The sequence below is a fragment of the Carlito syrichta genome, unplaced genomic scaffold (assembly GCF_000164805.1).
Source record: "Carlito syrichta isolate Samal-C Ts95f unplaced genomic scaffold, Tarsius_syrichta-2.0.1 Scaffold311663, whole genome shotgun sequence".
Taxonomy (NCBI): domain Eukaryota; kingdom Metazoa; phylum Chordata; class Mammalia; order Primates; family Tarsiidae; genus Carlito; species Carlito syrichta.
The window spans coordinates 36754-60949 of NW_007255759.1; the positions used below are offsets into that span (position 1 = coordinate 36754).

Here is a 24196-nt window from a genome sequence, read left to right on the forward strand (position 1 = left end):
GTCCATCAGCCAATCAGTGGATAATGAAAATGTGGTATATATACACTATGAAATACTATTCAACTATCAAAAAGAATAAAATAATGTATTTTGCAGCAACTTGGATGGAATTGGAGACTGTCATTCTAAGGGAACTAACTCAGGAACAGAAAACCAAACACCACACGTTCTCATTTATAAGTGGGAGCTAAACTAAAGATCTGCAAAGACATAGAGAATGGTGTCATGGACACTGGAGACTCCAAAGGAGGAGAGGAAAGCGATAGAGGGTCCAAAAATCACTTGTTGAGTACAGTGTGCACAGTTGAGGGTGGTGTGTGCACTTAAAGCCCAGACCAAAACTGTTTGTATCACTCAAAGCTATTAAAATGTGAAAAAAAGAAAGAACTTATCAAATGGGGTTAAAAAAAAAAAAAGAACCTTGGCTTCCTCACCCCTCCCCCATCTTAACTAAAGCATTTCATTTTACCGATTTCAAACTATTTTTAACTCTTTCTGTCAATTGCCAATCAGAAACTCTTTGAATCCACCTGTGACCTATAACCAACCCCCCCCCCTCCCCTGCCTTCCCAAATTGGAGATGCTCCACCTTATTGGGCCCAACCAATATAAACTTCAGATTGTATTAATTTATGTTTTGTCTGTAACTTCTGTCTCATTAAAAATGTATAAAGCCAAGCTGTAATTCAACCAATCTGAACACATGTTCTCAGGTCCTCCTGGGACTGTGCCACCAACCTAGGTCATTCACATTTGGTTCAGGATAAATCTCTTCAAAAATATTTTTTTAAAAAAGAAATCACATCAGTATTGAGTGATTCCATATTTTTCAGCACTGCATCCCAACATGTAGAGCAGTGAATGACAATTACTATGTGTCCAATAAATATGTTAAATGAAACAAAAATAATGAATAAACAGCCTTTGTTGTATAATCACTACTACTTGAAACATAGTATTTCCTAAGTTCTAAAATAATATCAATTGTAAGGTATGCTATCTTTTTAATAAGACCTTTTCAAGGGAAAAAGTCACACTATCTTTTCAATCACCAAATATTTCTGAATTTCAGAATCATTAAAAAGCGAAAAATATGAATCCTAAATAGAAGAAACACCATGAAGTTACTGAATACCTGGAGAATGATCTGAGATCAATATTTTATTCCTCTATGATATCAATGATTCCAAAATAAGGGGACTAGCCTATGCCAATCGGGCAACGAGTATTAAGGCTGTACTCCAACAGAGATCTAGCCTTGAGGATGCTTTCTACTGTGGCCCACCTGCCAACATTTTGTTGCCAAACTTTAACCTGATAATTTCCCCCCATTATGTAGGGAACTCAGATGTGGATTTGCATCAAAAGATTGGATCATTCGTTAGTAACTCTCTTCTTCCTTGCCTGAGTAGTAGCAGAAGTTCTCAAGACTGGCTTTTTGAGAACAAAGTTAATATGGGAGTGATTTAAAACTTCAGATACTGGGATTTCATCAGTCACTTTAAAAACCACTGTTTCAGGATTGAAAGCAAAAAAGATGTATTTTTTCTTTAATTTATTGTAAAGATGTGGGGTACAAGTCAAGTTTAGGTGCGTAAGTGCTCTATATGCAGGTGATGTTTGGGCCTGCCAGTGGTCCTCACTTCCCCTGGTTTAGGATCAGGTACCCTTAGTGTTGTTATGTGTTCCACCCCCTGCATCCCAAGCAGTGTCCTGCGACTACTGATCCCTCTCTTGTAGTATTGTGATAAATGTTCAGGATCCACATATGAGTGAAAACATGTGGTATAATTTTTTTTTCTGTGATAGAACCTATCTAAGTTCCTGAAGAAGTTCATAATTTTGTCCTTTATGACTGCATATACTCCATCGTGTATATGTACCACAATTTTTTTTATCTAGTCCACGTTTGATGGGTAGCAGGTTTGGTTCCATATTTTTGCTACTGTGAATAGTGCTACAATAAACATGCATGTACAGGTATCTTTTTTTGTAGAATGATTTGAGTTCCTCTGGATATATTCCTGGAAGGGGGATTGCTGGATGGTATGGAAGATCAATTTCTAGTTCTTTTAGGAATCGCCACACTGTTTTCCATAGAGGTTGAATTAGTTTATACTCCCACCAACAATGTAGAAGCATTCCCTTTTCTCCACATCCTCGCCAGCATCTGTGGTTTTTTGATTTATTAATGATGGCCATTTTTATTGGAATTAGGTGGTATCGCAGTGTGGTTTTGATTTGCACTTCTCTGATGACTAGTGAGACTGTGAGACTGAGTATTTTTCTTTTTTTTTTTGAGACTGAGTATTTTTCATGTATCTGTTGGCTGTTCACATGTCTTCTTTTGAGAAGTGTCTATTCATGTCTTTTGTTCACTTTCTAATAGGGTTTTTTTTTCTCCTTTTCAATTAGTTTAAGTTCCTTGTAGATCCTGGATGTTAGACCTTTGTCAGATATACAGTTAGCAAAAATCTTTTCCTATTCTGTGGTTTGTCTTCCTGTTCTCTTGATAGTTTCTTTTGCTTTGCAAAAGCTTTTCAGTTAGATAAGATTCCATTGTCTATCTTATCTTTTATGGCATTCGCTTTTGGGGTTATGATTGAGAATCAACTGCCTATTCCAGTGTGCAGAAGGGTATCTCCTGCATTTTCTTCTAAAATTCTTATAGTCTTGAGGCATTATGTTTAGATATTTTAGAGTTGATTTTTTTGTGTGGTGGTAAGTAGGGGTCCTGTTTCATTCTGCATGCGGCCAGCCAGTTTTCTCAGCACTATTTGCTGAATAGGGTCTCCTATCCCCAGTGGTTGTTGTTGATGGCTTTGTTAAAGATGAGTTGATTGAGAAATTGAGGTTTTGCTTCCAGAATCTATCTTCACCTTGTTCCACTGGTCTATGTGCCTGTTCTTGTACCAATACCAGACTGTTTTGATAATTGTAGCTTTATAATAAAGTATAAAGTCTGGAAGTGTGATATCTCTTGCTTTGCTTCTTTTGTTGAGAGTTGTTTTGACTATTCATGCTCTTTTTGGTTTCCATATGAATTTCTGTATTGCCGTTTCCAGGTCTGAAAAGTATTGCATTGAATGTGTGGATTTCCTTGGGTAGGATGGACATTTTAACAATATTGATTCTTGCAATCAATAAGCATGGAATATTTTTCTGTTTGTTTGTGTCATCTTTGATTTCTTTGAGCAGAGTTTTGTAATTTCCATTGTAGAGATCTTTCACTTCTCTGGTTAGGAAGATGCCAAGGTATTTCATTTTTTTGTGACTATTGTGAATGAGATAGTTGTATTTTTTAGAAAACAAGCACATGCCTGTAATTCCGACTACTCGGAAGGCTGAGGCAGAAGGATCGCTGGAACCCAGCAGGTGAGGCTGCGGTGGCCGGGAGCGGCCACTGCACTCCAGTCCGGGTGACAGAGTGCGACTCCAACTCAAAAAAAAAAAAATGTTGTATTTTTTAGAAATTCCCAAGTGCTTTTGTTGCAGCAAGCATAATACTTGTTTACAAGATTTTATTCATGAATATTGTCCTAGGCCCAAGATGATCATCAAGGAATAAAGATAATGCTCTGGGATCACCCTAAGAAAATGTCTTCATGATTATACAAATTTTCATAACCAGTGTGTTCTATGAAATTTCAGCAGCAAAAACAAGCATGTATTTATGCTTACTTCCAATGACCTTTAATTTTATAAAACAAAAAAACCCCTCTGATGTTATTACAATAAAAATGGGAGAAGGACCCAACTTTCTGTAGGGTCTTGTAAACATTTATACCTAGACATATAAATGGAGGAGTTTCTTTGTTTATTTACTGGAGTTCACTCTTTACAGATTTAGATAAAGGATATATCCAGAGTTGACATATGAATAGTTTTTCAGATACAGACTTAAATATGAAATTCAGGCCCAGATATTGTTCAGGGTCACATATCTCTTCTCCTTCTACTCCTCCTGCCAAATCACTTTGCCACAACCTAGCCCAGAATTATGCTAGAAAGAAATTCTGGAAAATCAGCTCCAAAATTCTTTTATGATATACAGGAGACAATGCAAAATAAGTTGGGATGATGCTGAATTGCTAATAAGCAATAGATCACATGGGTGAAGAAAGCTGTTAGCTATACTTAAAAAATTGTTTAATACCAGTTAGAACATTTTGCATTTTGGGACATGCTAAATGACTTCTATGACATCTAAAAGATATATCTTTATTTATTTCTCAATGTCTTTATTTTTAATGGTTGTACTGATGTATAACTGCCATAAAAATTAACCACACATACCTAAAGTTTTATAAGATTTAGCATACATATGGACTTATGAAGCTATCATCACGAACATTTGCCTCACCCCAAAAGTTTCTCATATCTCTTTATAGTCTTTCTCTTAATTATCTTCCTACCTCCAGTACCCATTTCCAAACAATCTTCTATTACTGTTAATTAGTTTGTTTTTATAATTTATATAAGTAAAATCATATATACTCTTTTGTGGGTCTGTCTTTCACTCAGCATAATTATTTTGAAATTCTTTCACAGTGTTTTTGTTTTTTGTTTTTTGTGTTTTGAATTGGAGTCTCACTCTGTCTCCCAGACTGGAGTGCAGTGGCTGTTCCCGGCCACCGCAGCCTCGACCTGCTGGGCTCCGGCAATCCTTCCACCTCAGCCTTCCAAGTAGCTGGAACTACAGGCACACACTACCATGTCCAGCTAATTTTGTGATTTATTGTAGAGATGAGGTCTCACCAAGTTGCCCAGGTGGGTCTCGAACCCACAGACTCAGGCAATTCACTCACCTCAGCCTCCCAAAGTGCAGGATTATAGGCTGAGCTACTGAGCCCGGCTCTTCCATAGTATTAATGGATTAATGATTCATTTCTTTTTATCACTGAATAGTACTAGTCTATTATACAATTTTTTAAAATGTGCTCATCCATTTACCTGTTGATGAGCATTTGAGTTAGTTCCTGTTTGAAGCTGTTACCAAAAAAAAGTTTCAATGAGTATGTGTGCTTAAGTTTTTGAACAGACATACAATTTCATTTCTCTTGAGTAAATACCTGGGAGTAGAATGGCTGTATCATATGGTAAGTATACATTTGACATTAAGAAACTGCTAAATTGTTTTCCGAAGGAATTATACTATTTTATATTCATCAGCAATATATGAAAGTTCCAATCTCTCTACGCCCTTGTCAACCTTGCTCTACGAGGTATGTAGCAGTATCTGATTCTGATTTTAATTTGCATACCCATAATAATTATGATGTCGAGCATCTTTTTATGTGCCTGTTTGCCATTCTTATATTTTCTTTGCTGAAGTATCTGTTCAAGTTTTTTAGTAGTTTCTTTTTTGTTATGGAATTTGGATGGTTCTTTATATAATTTAAATAAACCCCTTTATCAGATATGTGATTTGAAAATGTTTTTCTCAGTCTATAGTTCTATTACCTCTATTAACAGAGTTCTTTGAAAGGTAGATTTTAATTTTTGTGAAGTCCAGTTTATCTTTTTTTTTTTTTAATTTATAGGTCCTGTTTTTCTATTATATAAAATAAATGCTTGCCTAGGCCAAGGTTACAAAAATTTTCTCCTGTTTACTTCCAAAAATGTTATGGTTTCAGGTTTTATTTTTATGTTTATGATTACTTACTTTGAATAACTTTTTTGTACATAGTGTGAGGTAAAGGTCAAAGTTGATTTTTTTTGCATATGAATGTCTAATTATTCCTGTACTATTTGTTAAAGAACTATGCTTTCTCCATTGAGTTGCCTTTGTCAAAAATTAGTCATCCCTATAGGTGTGGGTTTATTTCCATACTCTGTATTCTGTTCCAATAATTTATATGTATTTCTGTACACAAATGTCGCACTGTCTTCATTACTGTAGAAGATGACTTGAAATCTGGTGTTATCTTTCCAAATTTTGTTCTTTTCCAAAGTTGTTTTGGCTTCTCTAGGTCCTTTACATTTCCATATAAACTTTAGAATCAGCTTGTTAATTTTAACAAAAAACCTGAAAGGACTTTTTGTGGTTATATTGAATCTATAGAATAATTTGGGAAAGAATTGATATTTTAATAATATTTAATCTATCAATCCATGAACATAGTTTACCTCTGAAATTTTGTAGGTCTTCATTTCTCTAAGTGAATTTTGTAGCTTTAGGTGATCAGAACTTGTGTATTTTATAAGACTTATCCCCTTAGCTTTTGTATAGTGTAATAATTTTCCATTTTAATTTCTGATTATTCCTTGTATAAATAGAAGACTACACTTGATTTATAAATTGATCTTTTATCCTGAAATATTGTTAAACTTATTTATTAACTCTAGTAGCTTTTTTTGAAGATTCCCCTCAATTTTCTACTTAGACAACTATTTTATCTGTAAATAAAGATAGATTTACCTCTTCCTTTCCTAACTATCCACCTTTCTTTCTGTCTCTTGTCATATTGCACTGGATGGACTGTCAAGTACAATATTAAATAGAAGTAATAAGAACAAGAATTATTTCCTTATTTTTGACCTTAAGTGGGAAGCCTCCAGTTTTTCACCATCAAGTATAACACTTTATGATTAAATTGAGGATATTTCTTTTAATTCCTCATTCACAAAGAGTTTAATGAAAAATGGTTGCTGTATTTTGTCAAATGCTTAATCTACCTTTGGGAATACCCTCACTAATAACTGATCTGTTTCTTGTCAGTTTCATTGGATTCCTTATTGAAAATTTCTCTTAACAAAAATAATAAAGAAGATATCATTGTCACATTTTACAAATAACAATGCAAAGCTCACATGTGTTCAGCAAGCATATGGCAACATTAATAGTTTTGAATACAGATCTCTCAGATAGCAACACCTTTGTTGCCTGTTGTTTCCAGTATATATTGTTTTCAGAAAATTAGAGGTGAAGGGTGACAAAATGACTTCTTCATAAACCTTTTAGATATTTTAAGAAAATAAGTTAATAAGCATGATTTTATCCTAATGGAATTATTAGGAAAGCAATTAAATAATTGCAGGCCTAAGTCTTTGAACAAAAGAAGATAGGAAACATATTTTAAAGAATATACAAGTTTCAATGTAGTAGATGACTACCAGGTAGTGGTATAAGCATTCTTTCCAGCCCAATTATTAAGTACCTGACTTGAACATTGCACTGTAGGAAGACTGACAAGTTTTCTAGTCTTCTGTAAACCAGCAGGATACTGGAACTTTATTCCTCACCAGTGAATACTCTCTTTCTGTTCCCTGAAACTTTCTTGCAATAAAGGAGTTTCGCAGCATAGGACTGGTACAGGAATAGACACATAGACATGGAACAGAACAGGAAATCTGAAAATAAAACCATGAATCTTCAACCTGCTCATCTTTGACAAAGTCAACAAAAACAAACATTGGGGCAAGAAAACTATATTTAGCAAATGGACTTGATGCACATGCAGAAGAATAAAACTAGAACCCTATCTAACACCATATTTTTAAAAACCTCAAAATAAATCAAGAACTTAAGTGTTAAACTTCAAACTAAAAGACTCTTGGAAGAAAACTTAGGGAACATCTGCTTAGACATCAGAGTAGGCAAAAAATTCATGGTCAAGTCCTCAAAATCAAGTGCAGTAAAATCTAAAATTACCAGTCAGGACCTTATCAACCTAAAATGTTTTTGCACAGCAAAGAAAACATCATGAGAGTAAACAGATAGCCCACAGAATGGGAAAAATTTTTGCAAGCAATGCATCCAACAAAGCCCTAACATCCAGGACCTACAAGGAACTCAAATGTATTGACAGGAATAAAACAAAACAAAACAAACATTACCATTAAAAAGTGGTCAAAGGACATTAATAGACAGTTCTCAAAGGAAGATATTCAGCAGCCAACAAACATATGAGAAAAATGCTCAGCAGAGAAATGCAAATCAAAACTACAGTGAGATGCCACCTCACACCAGTAAGGACGGCTATCATTAAAAGTTCAAAAAACAACACGTGTTGGTGAGACCACAGCGAAAAGACAATGCTTCTATACTGTTGGTGGAAATGAAAGCTAATTCAGCCTTTGTTGAAAGCAGTGTGGTGTTTTCTCAAAGAACTAAAAATTGAGCCATTCAACCCAACAATCCCACTTCTGGTAATATACCCAGAGGAACATAAATCCCTATACCAAAAAAAAAGCCCTTTGGATGTGTACACTTATTGCAGCACTATTCACAATAGCAGAAACGTGGAAACAACCCAGATGATCATCAGAAATGGACTGGAGAAAGCAAATGTGGTACATGTACATGATGGAATACTATGCAGTCATAAAGAAGAACAAAACCATATCCTTTGCAGCAGCATAGATGCTGCTGAAGATCATCATTCTAAGTGAACTCTCATGGAAACAAAAAAAATTTGAATGCCATGTGTTCTCATGTATAAGCAGGCTGATCACTGGACACATGAGTACAAAGGTGGGAACAACAGACCCTGGACACTTCTAAAGGAGGGAGACAAAGGGGGAAGAGGGATAAAGGGCACACCCTGGGTACCAGAGGGAGTGAGAGCACACTAGAAGACCAAACCACATCTACACGCAACTTACTCATATATTAAATCCTCACATGCACCCCGCAACTCAAAATAAAATAAAATAAAAGAGTCTAAAACACAGCTGTTCAAATAAAGCAGTGTAAAAGTGTCTTATAAACAGGATTATAGTTTGATTCTTCCTAATGTTTAACATTATTTAAACCATGGTGTGGTGTGTGCATATCTAGTCACAGTTATAAGGCTACTTCAGAAGATCGTGATAGATTTAAGAACAGAAATGAGAATAATTTTAAGAAGGATTTCAGGGATTAAAAGTCTATACAATCCTTACATTCAAACTATGCCTCCAGCAGTTTCAAGAATAAAATTTGGAGCAGCTCACAATAAAAGACAAATATACAAAGAGTAATATAAAAGCCAAGACTTCAACATAAATATGGTTAAATAAATTCATCATTTCCTTCTTATACTTAGGTAAATCTAAATGCAACAAGAGATATAAGACTAAGAACACATTATATCTATGTTTGGGGTCAAATTGAGAGAAAGAACCCAAGTATTTTTGATAGCCACCAAAATTGGATGATTCTGCATAAATACACACATACTTACAGTTACAGTGAATCATTCCCATATCCATAGTAAATCATCAGAGCAGGCATGAGACATCTTTGGGTCTCTTAAAATTTGTTAATGTGAAGCATTACATTATTAGAGTTTCAAAAATGAAATCTTCCTTACATTCCTGAAATAAGTTCAACTTAATTATGTTGCATTTGTGTGTGTGTATTTGTCCCTTCTCACTTTTTTTCTGAGTTGTGTTAGTATTACAGTCGTTTTCAAGTTATCATATTGTGATTTTATCATTGACTCTATTTTTTTCTTTTGAGACATCAGCTTCTGTTTTATTTTTTAGTTCTTCAATCTGCTCTCACTTATTTTGCTATTCATTTTCTAACTTCTTGAGTTCCATACTGAATTGGTTTACTTTTATTTTTCATTATTGAAAATCTCACCACAGGAATCAAGTGACCTGAGGTTAAGTGTTGAATCTTTCATTTACTAGATTTGTGAACCAAGGTAACTTAATGTTTCTACATTTCTATAGTATAGAAATTAGAGGAGCCTTATTTCTCCCGGTTTAGTATTTTCAATTACTAACTACACATTGACTTAAAAATTAGTACCTACCTATAAATTCTTCATCTTGTTCAGCATACCATAATGTGTTAGAATATTTATTCCTAAAAGAGTATCGGCCTTTGACTTCTCAACCTTTAAACTAAATTTTGAAGGAACTGATGCATTAAAGATATGAAATAATTACATTACGAAGTTCATACTCTTTGTGTGCTCCAAGTTTTGAGGCTTACATGGGTTAACTGGAAAGGCATGAGACAAATATCCTGTTCTACACTCAATTTTCACAACACCTGAAATTCCATCATTAAAGATGCTTCTCCTTAGAATAAATAAACTCAACAAACTTGCAGAACACAAAAACAACACATAAAAATCAGTTGCATTTTTATACACTAACACTGTGAACACTCTGGGAATTAAGAAAATTTTTTTTACAAAAGCATCAAAAAGAATAAAATATTTAAAAATAAACTTTAAAACTAATATCATTAAAACTACAAAATGTCACTGAAAGAATTTAGCACGACTAAATAGAAAGATATTTTATGTTTATGGATTAAGACATATAATATTATTTAAATATTGATACTACCTAAAAGAATCTGTAGATTCTATTGAATCCCCTTCAAAACCCAACGATGTTTTTGCAACAATAGAAAATTTCTAAAAATTTATATGGCATCTTAAGGGATCTCAAATAGCCAAAATGGTCTTGGAAAAAACATGTTTGGAAGCTCTCACACTTCCTGATTTCAAAACTGATTTCAAACTACAGTAATGTAGCAAAATAGTGTGGTATTTGCATGAAGGCAGACATACAGATTAATGAAACAGAATAAAAAGCCTAAAAATAAATCTGCACTTATATGACCAAATGGTTTTAGACAAGGTTCCTAAGACTCTAAAATATTTTCAACAAATGATGCTGGGAAAACTGGATATCTACAAGCAAAGAGTGAAGTCATACCTTTATCTTACACCATATGCTATAATCAAACCAAAATAGATTTTTAAAACTAGACATAAAACCTTAAACTATAAAACTTTTAGAAGAATACAAAAGAGCAAGCCTCATGGCATTGGATTTGGCAATAATTTCTTGAATATGACACCAAAAGCATAGGATACAAAAATAAATAAACAAATTTGACCACATCAATATCTAAAACTTCTGTACATCGAGGGACATAATCAACATAGTGGAAAAAATGTAATGAAGGAAAAATATCTGCCAATCATTTATCAGATACAAAAATCAAAATCCAGAATTTATAAAAAAAAACTTACAATTCAGCAGCAAAAAAAGACAATCCAACTGAAAGTGAGTTAAGTAGCCATATAGGCAGTTCACCAAAAAAAGATATACAATCGGCCAGAGAGCACAGGGAAAGAAGCTTATCATTACTAATGATTAAGGAAATGGAAATCAAAACCACAATGCCATACAACTTCACACTCATGAGAATGGCTACTATAAAAAATAATAATAATAAAAGAAGTATTAATGAGGATGCCAAGAAATAGGAACCTATGTGTACTGCTGTGACAATGCAATGACTCAGGAGCCACTGTGGAAAAACAGTTGGAAAATTTTCCAAAAAATTCAAAATAAAATTATCATATGATTCAGCAATTCCACTTTTAGGTATATAGCCCCCAAATTAAAAGAATTTAGGTATATAGCCCAAATGTTGATATGTTTGCAACCCGTTTCTCAGAGTAACTCATTCACAATAGCCAAAAGGTGGAAGCAATCCAAATGTCCATTGACAGATACACAGATAAACAAAATGGGGTATATGCCTATAATAGAATATTATCTGGCCTTAAAAAGGAAGGAGATTTTGAAAACATGCTGACACATAAATGAGCTTTTGGGACATTATGCTTAATGAAATAAAGTTATCAGAAAAGATAGGTATTATAGGATTCCAATTATGCAAATTATCTAGAGTAGTCAAAATCTTATGGACAAAAAGTAGAATGGTAGATTCCAGAGAATGTTTAGTGGGCACAGAGTTTCAGGTTTTCAAAATGAAAAGTGTCTCCAGATGGATGGTAGTAATGGTTGCACAACAATGTGCATGTGCTTAATACCACAGATTTGTACACTTATAAATGATTAGGATGGCAAATTTTATGTAGCATACATTTTTAAACAATTAAAAATTATACCTGAGGGGATAGAATTGGCAGTTGAGGGAAAGTGCTAGGGGAGGGAGGGGCATACCTCATCAACAAGCTTACCAGCATAATCAACGTTTGTATACCTAACCCTGAATTGTACTCTGCATCTTTATAATAAAAAATACTTTAAACTTTTAAAACGTGCTTTACTTAAGATTTCCACTCTATGTATCTACTTTCCAAATGCAAATATAAAAAGAAGTTACAATACAAGACCATATATCAACCAATGATTACCATTCATATTTTAAGGCATACCTGCACTTGTATGTTTATCGCAGCATTGTTCACAATAGCATGGAACCAACTGTGCTACCCATCAAAAGAGGACTAGATAAAAAAAAAAAAAAAAGAACAGAATCATGAACTTCGCAACAACCTGGATGGAATTAGAGCTTATAATACTGAGTGATCTCTCACAGAAACAAAGAACTGAGTACCATATGTTCTCACTCATAAGTGGACCTTGAACAACTACCGTATTACTGTAGGAAAGGGATTGAAAGTAGCAGGAAACTGCGGGGAGCGGGGTGGAGATGGGAAGCTGGGATTGACAGTAGTTGATATCCGCCTGGGGAAGGGGCGGCACACCTAATCAATAAGGGTACTTCACAAGGAACATTTGTATACCTAACCCTGAATTGTACCCCACAATTTCAAAATAAAAATTAAAAAAAGAAGCTGGAATCGGTGGCTCAGCCTGTAATCCCGCGCCTTTGGGAGGCTGAGGTGAGTGGAATGCCTGAGCCCGTGGGTTCGAGACCCGCCTGGGCAGCAAGACATCTCTACAATAAATCAAAAAATCAGCCGGACATGGTAGTGCGCGCCTGTAATTCCGGCTACTCGGAAGGCTGAGGCGGAAGGATCGCCGGAGCCCAGCAGGTCGAGGCTGCGGTGACCGGGAGCGGCCACTGCACTCCAGTCTGGGTGACAGAGTGAGACTCCAACTCAAAAAAAAAAAAAAAAATTAAAAGAGAAAAAAAACCCAACAAATTTGGGGGCAAGAGAAAGCAAGATTAGAGATAGAAGAAGAACATTGGAGAGAATGAGGATTTGGGGTTATGGAGCATTGATTGCACATAACACATCTGGGGGTATGAAAACGGATCCTTGTGATGACATTAAAGTCTTCTGATGGAGTTATGAAATGAAGGGCAAAACCAAAGACTGTGGAAAACAATTCATATTCTGCCTCTTCACAATGTTTCTCTAAGATCCAGTAATTATTAATCATTTTATGAATAAGTCTAGTATGGGGCAGGTAAACCTACATTAGAGTAATTGAGTTTTTCCATACTAGAGATTGTAATAAGGTTATTAAATGGAATGAGTTCTCAGCACAAAGTTTGTCACAGTGTAGGCATTCAATTACTTTTTAAAAATAGATAAGTGAACAATGTCTTATAAAATCAAGCTGCATTATTCTGTTTTTTAATTATGTCTCCTGTTTTTTAATTATGTAATTTAAATATTTGCATCTCTGGTCAAGAGTAAATATTTTTTATTGTGCTATCTATTTAGGTGTTGGATTCAGGCTAGGCTAGCCACCTAGTCTCTACCAGCCATTTAGTCTATTTCTACAGAATTGAGGCTCTGGAAATGTAACTATGTCAATTCAATCTTTTTTACATTATTAACTGAAGAAAAATGAGTGCCCTTTAAAGATTTTTTTTTAAGATTAAGAAACAAAAAGAAGTCATAAGAAACCAAATCAGGCTTTTAAGGTGGATACTAATAGTTTTCCATCAAAATGCTTGCAAAGTTGACCTTGTTTGATGAGAAGAATAAATAGGAGCATTATCATGGTGAAGAAGGACACTCTGGTGAAGCATTCCTGGACTTTGGCTAAATAAGCTTTGACTAACTTCCTCAAAACACCTCATCGTACACAGATGTTATCATTCTTTGGCCCTTCAGAAAGCCAACAAGCGAAATACCTTGAGCATCCCCAAAAATTGTCACCATGACCTTTATTCTTGATTAGTACACTTTTGCTCTAACTGGATCACTTCCACCTCTTGGTGGTCATTGCTTTGATTGTGCTTTGTCTTCAGCATCATAGTGACAACACCATACTTCATCTCCTCTTACAGTTCCTCAAAGAGATGCCTTAGGAGACTTGACCCCATTTCTTTAAAACTTTCATTTACATCTATTGTCTTGTCTGCAGCTTACCTGGGTGCAATGGTTTTGCCACTCATCAAATGAAAAATTTGGTCTAGTTTAACTTTTCTTTCAAAATTGTTTGTGCGTAATCAGTTGAGATGTCTATGATGTTGACTATTGTTTCTGCTGTTAATCATTGGTCTATTTCAATTAAGGCAGAAACAAGATTAATTTTTTCCAAACAAATTGGTGTGGATGGTCTTCCACTGAGGGCTTCATCTTTAACAATGCCGCATCCCTTCTTTTTATTTTTAATTATTATAAAAAATTTTTATTTTAAAGATATGGGAGATAATTCAGGGTTAAGTATACAAATGTTCATTATGCAGGTATCCTTGATGAGGTGTGCCCCCCCTCCTCTCACCCCTGCTTCCCTGGCAGAATCCCACTACTGCCAATCCCACCCTCACCCCTTCTTAAAACAAGTTATTGATTTGCAAACGGCTGATTTACTTGGGACATTGATTCCCATAAATATTTCATGATTTTACCATCCTTCCACTCAAGCCTCACTATAAATTTGAAGCTTGTTTTTGTCTCAGTTTTAGCAGAATATATGTTGCTCTGATAGGCGCTCTTTTCAAACTATCTTATGCTTCTTAGTGCCTCAAAAGATCCTGTTCATATATGTTATAACAACTTAGTACAAGTTTATTTTAGTGAAAAAATGAAAATCGTGCATAGTATTTTATAATGTGCATTTCCGTGAGCTTTTTAAAGACCTCTTCCTATTTATTGAACAAACTAATCTGAAAATCCAAAAATCCACACAGATTTTTAATGATTTTTCAGTCATACGTTTTTTAATTTATTTAGTCAATTCTTATAGCTCGATCAAGTGGCCAAATAGCAAATTGTTTATTGTGACTGTGTTTTAATCAGTCAAAAATTTAATATGTCTAACTTCAAACCAAAGATTCGAGGATTAGGATGTTTTAAAGAATGATAATGCTCTTCATGTTCTGTGAACTTAGAGAGGTATTTTCTTATGGTATTTTCTTTCTCTCTAATGCTACCCCTGAGCTGCCACAGCTGTAGTCGCTTCCTGTCTGTGATAGTGATTCTCTGCCTTGGTCTGCTCAGCAGGAGAATGTCTCACGCAGAACCATGAGGTTTTTGTATACCTCCTTCGAGCAATTCTCTCACTGTGGCCTCTCTCAGTGCACAGAAATACATTGCTGAGTCCTCCAATTGCGATGCTGAGATGACAAGGTTGATAGATTTGCTTGTCTTCTGGAAATTCAATGAGTAACGACCTTCTGTTGCATTTTTCTGGTCATAAGAAAATTGACGAATAAGGAATATCATCTCCCCACTGCTGGGCTGCTTGTACCAGAATAGACCATAACTTGCATCATTAGTATCATATGTGCAGCTCAGATTCACAGCCTCCTTCTCCTGAACCAGCATTGCTGGTGGGGCTTGAGTTATCTTCTGGGAAATGCCAGATCCTAAAAACAAAATGAACTGCAGGGTTTAGAAATAAGTGGCATTGGAAAAAAAAGTTCTATTTTTACACCCTGTTACCCCTCCTTCCCAACATTCCCACAAGACACTTGCCAGTCTCAAGGTCATAGAGAAAGTCCACTCCCACTATGCCATCCCTACCTAGCCACACTGAAGCTGCGACCATCTTCATCAGACTAGAGAGCAACATGTTTGGTCCTTCCCCTAGATAAAAAATACCTAGTTCTTCTTCAGTTCCGGACCTCTGCACTGTGAGGTGAGCCTGACAGGGAGAAAGAAGAATTACTGGGTTATGTGCTGCTTCAGCTGCTGCTACTCTAAGACAGGAAACAGAAGTTTCCTGGTGTAGCAAGGAAAAAAATACTTGGGCGGATGATCATGCTAAACATATCTTTATGTTTAAAGTCCTTATGCAAGTACCTCTTATAAATTATGAAGATAAATCATGTGGTAATTAGTTTTGCTTCTTTATATTGTTGGATTATGTTTATTGATTTGCATATGCTGAACCAACCTTGCATCCTGGGAATAAGGCCCATCTACCATGATGAATTCTCTTTATGATATGTTGTTGGATGAGGTTTACAAGTATTTTGTCGAGGATGTTTGCACCTATGTTCCTCAGAGATACTGGCCTTTAGTTTTCTTTATTGTTTCTGTGGCACTTGCCTCAGGTATTGTTTTAAGCCAGCAAATTTGTACAGAGGCAATGGAAAAAATACACAAGCCTTAGTATATTTGTTCCACATATTTTATTTAGTTCTATTAATCTATTTGTTTCACTTTATGCCAATCTCACCATAAATTTTATTACCTGGTAGTATAAGTCACTCCTCATTAGTACTCTTTTCCATTTAAGGTATAAAGCTTGAATATGTCTGGATCTAAGTAAAATGTATACTGACTCTGCATACTGGCTAGACAATTTTTTTCTTCCATTGGAAAAATTAACACCTAAGTAAGACACAGCAATTCAACTAATATTAATTACATCCTCTTTCTTCTAACCAAGCAATAAAACAATAGTATATAAGCCATGATCCCTAGTCACTCCATTTTCAGTCTCAGAAGAACTGGACCAATCAAGAGTCAACTTGCTTCTACTGGACTGGAGCTGGTGGTATAAAAAGGGAAATAACAAAACCCAGTTGAGGTGTTGGGCTACAATACTACTCTTTCTTTCAGCTGTTTTAACCCTAATTTAGTCCAATGACTTTCTCAAAGAATCTGAGCCAGTTAGCTAATAACAACCATAACTCAACCAAGAGGGATCATTCTTATCATACCCACTGCCAAGTATATCTATCCTTAAGAAGAATATGAGGGGTCTTGAAATTCCCCCACCTTTGACCACAGATATGATAATTAACTACTTACGCAACATCTTTATTTCCATTGATTTACCTACAGTGCTAAAATACATGGCTTTTTAAAAAAAGAAACTGTGGTATTAATGTTTAATTCAGCAAAAACATGGAAGGGAAGGTGGGAGGTATGTAGCAAGCTATCTGTAGCCTAACCATTAGTCCAAATGCTTCCTGCAATCCACTAAAAAGAATTGGGTAAGATTGCTGAAAAAACTTATAAAATGCTTTCCCACATAAACCAAACAGCAAAATAAGGGTAGCTATAAACTAAATGTCTAAGAAAAAAATTAATTATCTTAAAACAACTGAGCTTTATGGAAAAAGACATAGATAAGTGGAAATAAATATTATGTTCTTGAATAATCAAGTAACCAAATCTACATTTTAAGGAGTTTTATTCTTCACAAATCAATTTATACATTTAATTCAAACACACAGCCTAAATTAAAATTTTGAATATACTATAGTATGTCACTTTTTTCTTTATATAATAAACATCTACTAATTATTTACTATGCGGGAAAGCTTGTACGAGGTTCTGCAGACTTAGCAGTAATTAAAACACACAACTCTTCCTTCTTAATTATATGAGAGAGAAATAGGAAAAGATACTAATATGATTTTGGAAAAGAAGAATAGGTTGGTGAGTCTAATCTGAGGTTCACACTCTCAAATCACCTCTAATTTTAACTTCCCTCAAACACACAAACAGTAAATATCCAAACTACACTCTGAAGGAAAACCCAAGTCACATTTTCTTAACAAGAAAGAACAGGTAGAAAAGCCTCCTAAATTTTACCACAGATATAGAGAATAAGAAAATAAAAATTATTGTGACTTATGAAAATCTCTCACAAAGCTATTAAAAAGCATATGTTTCAGGAAAAGACGATGAGAAGAGAATTGCTCAAATCAAGATATAATATTAAGTTAAAAAATTATAATCCTAATTACAAGAAAAAGCTATTTTTGAAAAGTACAATTTAGAAGTCAATTTATGACTGGGCTCGGTGGCTTAGCCTGTAATCCCAGCACATTAGGAGGCCGAAGGGAGTGGATTGCCTGAGCCCTCAGGTTTAAGACCAGCGTGGCAAATTGGTGAGATCTCATCTCTACAATAAATAAATTTTAAAAAATTAGACGGGCGTGGTAGTATGTGCCTGTAGTTCCGGTTACTTGGAAGGCTGAGGCGGAAGGCTCACCAGAGCCCAGCAGGTTGACACTGGGGTGGCTGTGTGAGTGCCACTGCACTCCAGCCTGGGTGATGGAGTGAGACTCCAACTCAAAATAAATAAATAAATAAAAGTCAATTTATGATAGAGATTGTGAAATTGATTCTAAGGGGAAATTTATGGGAGTGGATTATGAGTAGCAAATATAAAGTCATCTTTAAAGCCTGCCTTGAAAAAAACCCACTAATTTCCTTTAAGAATGCATTATGTGGACCTTCCTAATTGCTGAACATATGGAGGTGTCTGGGGCTCGAAGGCCCTCTTCTTATACCTTGCCCTATGCCTCTCTTCATCTCATTTTTTTTTTACTACATACATGTATATCAAAACTTCATGTTGTACACTTTAAATATATACAATAAAAATTTTTTTTTGAAAGCAGGATTTATTGAGAGGACAGAAAATCTCCCACAGTGAGAGGGGAACCGAAGGGGTTGCCTGAAAATAAATTTTAAAACAATTCATTGATCATCAATCAGTCAACAAAATGATCTAACACTTTCTGGATCACCTTGAACATAATCTTCTTATATTATGCTTTTAATGTCCACATGCTAGCTTCCACTTACAAGCAAACAATGGAAAATGCTATACTTAAAGGTCTGTGTCAAAAGAAAAGGGGTGTGCCTTCAGTTCCTGTCTTAGGTTAAAGTACATGTTGCAGGTGCCTGGGAAGCAATGTGTATTCTCTGCACAGAAGTAAACAGCTGAGTCTCCAACTTGGGTGTCTGTGATGTGGAGGGAGAGATGTTTGACTGTCTTGTTCAGTAAGACAGTGAGTCTTTGGTCTTGTTTCTTGTCCATATTTGAACGAATGTCTATAATATGCTGAGGACCTTTTCCAAGTTCTTGCTTATACCAAGCAAAGTAGGTTGAAGCACTGTCTGAATAAGTACAGTTGATAACAGAGGTGTCTCCCTCCTGGACCCCTAGGGTAGGGTGATGCAGCCCCACATTCTCGTCTCCACTCATGCCTATGCAGAAAGAAAGAGTGAGGAAAAAGAGGGGTTGTTAGGTCATTGCTCTCTAGAATTTTCTTTGTCTATATAACCAGATGAAAAAAAAGTCAGTCATCTATCTGAATATCTGTAAAACATCCACTAATGTACTCTGTTACCCCAAACCCTCAACTCACAGTCCAGCTGCAGCCACAAGAACATGAATAAAGCTTGAATGGATGTCATCATTGTTCTTCCCAATCAGGATCAGTCGTAGACCTGCAGTCTTCAGCCATAAGAGCTACTTCATCATCGAGTTGTCCCTTCTTTCTCTAACAACCGTAGTGGTTTCTCACATTGTCTTCTCAGCCAATAAGGAAAAGGCTCTGTTTCTGCCATAAGCCTATTCATTCAGAATCCACCAAAATGAATCCTCAGCATCTTCCACATCAACAGAGGTACACTACCCTCTTGTGGTCACATCCTTAACTACATAACTTGCTGGTTGAATGAATGTTTTACTCTATGGACTTATACACATAAAACAGTAATAGGTCAAAGAAACAAATTAGGTTTTCAATTAGAGAATAAATGTACAGTAAGAATGTAGAGATCAAGATTTATGCTTATGCACACTACTGAGTCATTATTTAAAAACAGAAAATAAATAGATGCTATTGGTATTTATTCAGTGATGGACTGGGCTTACATGTTTGAAGTCAGAAAAGCATCATGATTCAAAGAAAAGATAATACCTTGTTTTTAAGACAAATTTACTGTCATGCTTTGTCTATTAAGGAGGAAAACTATTTTTCTTAAAGGAGCATGTAAGCCAAAGATCAGAGTATTTAAAATGTGTATTATCTCAGGTTTTGCTTCTTCAAGCCCGGTTCTTCCCAATAATGTTGACTGTGATAAAAAGTAAAGAACTAAATCACAATGATAAAGGAGCAAGGGAACAAGTTCCTTGAGTTATGAATTCTCCAATCATAGGAAACAGTTTGACCCATAGATTTGGTTGATTTGCGGTGAGAAATCTGGCATGTTTAAGAATCATCCTATTGCTTTGTGACTTGTATTCTGTAAAGTCCTGAAAGAAAAAGCAGAAATTCTGAGGTAATATCAAGTGATAGATTCAAAAAGTGTAACTGCATGAGGTGCTTTTATTTTCTGATCCCAAACTGAATTGTATCAATATGGCATGTCTTTAAATACAATGACTGACTCGTGTCTTTAGTGGAACTTCTCTTTAAAGTATGAGCCAACTCTCCTGGCATGGACTCCTGTTCCCCTGGAAATTTCCGGCTCAGATTCTATTTTCTGTTTTCTCCCAAACTCTACAACAATGTTCTTCCTCAAAATATTGCTAACATCCTTCAGTCTTTTCAGGTCTAAGTTTCTAAGTCGATCTCCATCTTCCAGAAATCCTTTCTCTTCTACTTTAATCTCTTAATATTTTCTGATTACCTCTGTAAGAATATATGGAAAAACTTAAATATTGCCTATGTCTTCTAAGAGAATAATACAAATAAAAAGCTGACCCTAAAAAACAGACCAAAAATTGGTTCCTGGAAAGCCAAGACTATCTCATTTCCAGAAGTAGAAGACTCTTTCTTGTGATTTGTACTCACTAGTCCCCCAAAGTTATAGAGAACAAAGCTACTGGCTCATTCACATCTCACACCCTAAATGATTTAAGGACAGCTTAATGGCAAATCTTAATTCAATATATAAACATACACACAAGTACACAAAATGTGATTTTTTACATATATAAAACTTCTCCATTCTAAGAATCTTCTGATCTCTCACTCATTCTCCTTACAGTAGAATTCTTCAATTCTCTATCAAACAAATTTTCCTCTTCTTGGAGAAAGATATATTAGGTCAATATTTGCCCTTTTGAGTTATGGCATTCAGAACTAATTGTAATGCACTAAATACAACCCTTTAAAAGAAGCACAGTGTTCTATATATTAAATATACCACAAGTATAGCCATTACCTTGACAAGACTCCCAGCCTGTGTTTATTTCATTGAACACTACCTGAGTCATTGTCAAAGTGTTGGCCCAGAAAAGCTGTGATAGCCCTTCATGGACTGCCAACTGCATGAGGACAATGTTCCTTATAGTCTCCCTATTTCAAAGATCTTTTTTTTGACAATGTATGAGTGAAGTTCATTATGTTCATATCTTTCTTCAAGGGATGACCTCTAGCACAATGAACATACCTTGCCATTTTAAGGAAAGTCCTCGGCCGGGCACAGTGGCTCATGCCTATAATTCCAGTACTTTGGGAGTCCGAGGTGAAAGGATTGCCTTAGTCCACAGGTTTGAGACCAACCTGGGCAACTTGGTGAGACCTCATCTCTACAATAAATAAAAAAAGTAGCCGGGTATGGTGGTCCATGCCTTTAGTTCCAGTTACTTGGAAGACTGAGGTGGAAAGATCACCTGAGTCCAGCAGGTCGAGGCTGCGGTGACCGTGAACTTGCCACTGCTCTTCAGCCTGGGTGACAGAGTGAGACTCCGAATTAAAAAAAAAAAAAAAAACCTTAGAAAACATCTGGGTCTTGAGGTTGACTCACTCCTACAGAAGGCACTGAGTAATGGATGGATTTTCCTATAGTGTATCAATGGCTCAGCCTGAGTCTCGTGCCTGCCCAAGTGGCAAACATTTACACAAACTGGAACTTCCCATTCTCGTGGTCAAACTGATTGGACCAAAGTTTTTCCAGACCCAAATTACAGAGATCAAAGTGGATGGGATTTCGTTGGATAGTTGGTCTTTGCTTAACAATTTGGTCCTAGCACGGAGGTAGGGGAAAGAATGCTAAGGAGGATGTGAAGAAATCCAGCTTTTTTCTGCTTGTAACTCACTATTTAATTGTTTCATACTGGCATCTTGGATATAGTTTCCATCTTTGTAAAATGAAGTTGGACTAAAGGATTTCTAAGAGCTTTTCCAGCTCTAACATTCTTTTATGCTATTTAACAGCTCAAATATTTATTAAGGCCTGATTGTGTGCAATGTAAAGTATAGGAGTAAGGAGAAGTTATCCTGCATCATGGAACTGTAAATCATTTTCATATCCACGTGCAGGCTAATGGGTCTGAGGTTTGCTTTAGCCTGTCCTGGAGCCTCTTTGGAAGCAGAGACTGCGTCTTCAGGATAAACTGCTTTCTAGGTTTTCATTACTTCTATAACGCTCCCCAACATTTTGGCATCTGGGATCAGTTTCATGGAAGGCAATTTTTCCATGGATGGGGGAGAGGTGTTAGTCATTTCGGGATGATTTAAGCATATTTATTGTGCTTGTTACTGATATTATTAGTACATTGTAATATGTAAAGAAATAATTATACAACTCACAATAATGCACAATCAGTGGGAGCCCTGAGCTTATTTTCCTGCAACTAGATGGTCCCATCTGGCGGTGACGGGAAACAGTGACACACAAAGTGCATTCAATCTACTCTGTAATATTGTTGTGGTTGCTGTCACTACAGAAAGCTCTGCTTCACAAAAAGAAAATGTTGGCAATGGAAGCAGGTTTTTCAGTGCTGATCTGACAGGAGGCGGAGCTCAGGCAGTAATGTGAGCAATAAGGAACGGCTGTAAATACAGCTGAAGCTTCACTGGCTCACTGGCCACTTACCTCCTGCTATGTGACCTGGTTCCTAACAGGGCATAGACCGGTGCCAGTGGCCACAGACCCCTGTTCTACCACCTCAGTGATGGATGATGGATCAAGGGGTGCCTAAAGCCACATAGCAAAATAGGATAAAAAGGGACATTAGTCACTAGTGTAAAGATCATCACAGCATGTGGCACGGGTTCCTCTAGGTCTGGGCCATGGGAAAGGAGAATGATCCTTTCTGGAGACATATTTCGTATATGTGTATTTATAACACAGCATGTATTTCTTGTAGAAAATAAAAAGCACCTCTGCAACTTGGAAAACCTAGAGGAGCTGCATGAGTTTTAGTATGTAAAGCTAGAGACACTTTCTCAGACATCTTGATTGCTTTCTGACATTAAGCTCCCTGCCTTCAAGTTTAGCTTGGGGTTCAATATTTCCAGCTGAGGTTGGCTATATCATTTGTTGAACTCAGTGTAAAATGAAAATATGTGCCCTTTTCAAAAAGCAGGAAAAAGTGCCATTAGTTAATAAAATGTTAAATTCTCTTTAAAAAATATTTTATTACTTATAAAACACAGTAGGTTTTATAAAGATACCTATGCAACGAAATAAACTTAGAAATTGTAAACATTTTGGTTTAATAGTTTATATGATATAATAATACCTGCTAATGTGATATTTTGATTAATTGTAAGACATTCTGGTTGATTTTCCACAAAATAATTTTTTAGATTATCAAACTGCATATCTTTAGCAACTTCACATTCAAACACTACAATTGAAAGTAATGTCAAGTACCCTTGGTAAATGTAAGATTGCATTTTGAATATTTCTAATTTTCAGAAGAATATTTCTCCTGATGCAACTGATACTGGAACTCTTAAGAGTATTTTATATATTGTGACAACATTAGCATAATTATCTGATTAAGTCATTGAAATATGCATTTTAGTAAATCTTGGGTTGAAGTTTCCAGTGGAATAATTTTTCTAAAATGACCTGACTCTCCATACAAATCAGGTTTATGGAATCTGAATTTCATCTTAAATGTAAAAAATATATGCAACAACATTTTAATATTTTATCTGAAATTTTCTGTAGTTTGAAACTTGTATAAAAAACTGAAAGAGGCTTCATTTTATGTTTATCATTCAGAATGCTTGCTTATGTATTCTATCACTGAACCTTCAATAACAAGAAAAATTAAATTATCTTCCATATCAATAATTGATTTATTCAAAACCTCACATGAAAATAATGTTTTTTTCCATCAAGCTGCTGTCTTTAAATTTAATTTATATTTCTAAACCTGCAGATGTTTGCTTTGAATGTTGTTATCAATTTTCAAAGCATTTCTAAACTTTTTGAATGATTCTAATAACTCTCCAATATGCTTTATTGCAATGTCCATGTATAAGCTTTTGTTTTATAGTACTTTACTGACAGAGTTTACTGCCACCTACTTTGAGGACCCACCAAACACCCCATGGCCCTGA

At 35.5% G+C, this 24196-nt stretch overlaps 2 gene segments (V, D, J or C); both read right to left on the reverse strand.

Annotated features, from left to right (window-relative positions):
* Positions 1-15146: 15146 nt before the first annotated feature.
* LOC103271442 lies at positions 15147-15714 on the reverse strand. The segment is given in 2 exon segments: positions 15147-15502; positions 15660-15714. Coding segments are annotated over 2 exon segments (405 nt in total).
* Positions 15715-18711: 2997 nt separating this feature from the next.
* On the reverse strand, positions 18712-19430 carry LOC103271444. The segment is given in 2 exon segments: positions 18712-19091; positions 19253-19430. Coding segments are annotated over 2 exon segments (432 nt in total).
* Positions 19431-24196: the final 4766 nt, after the last annotated feature.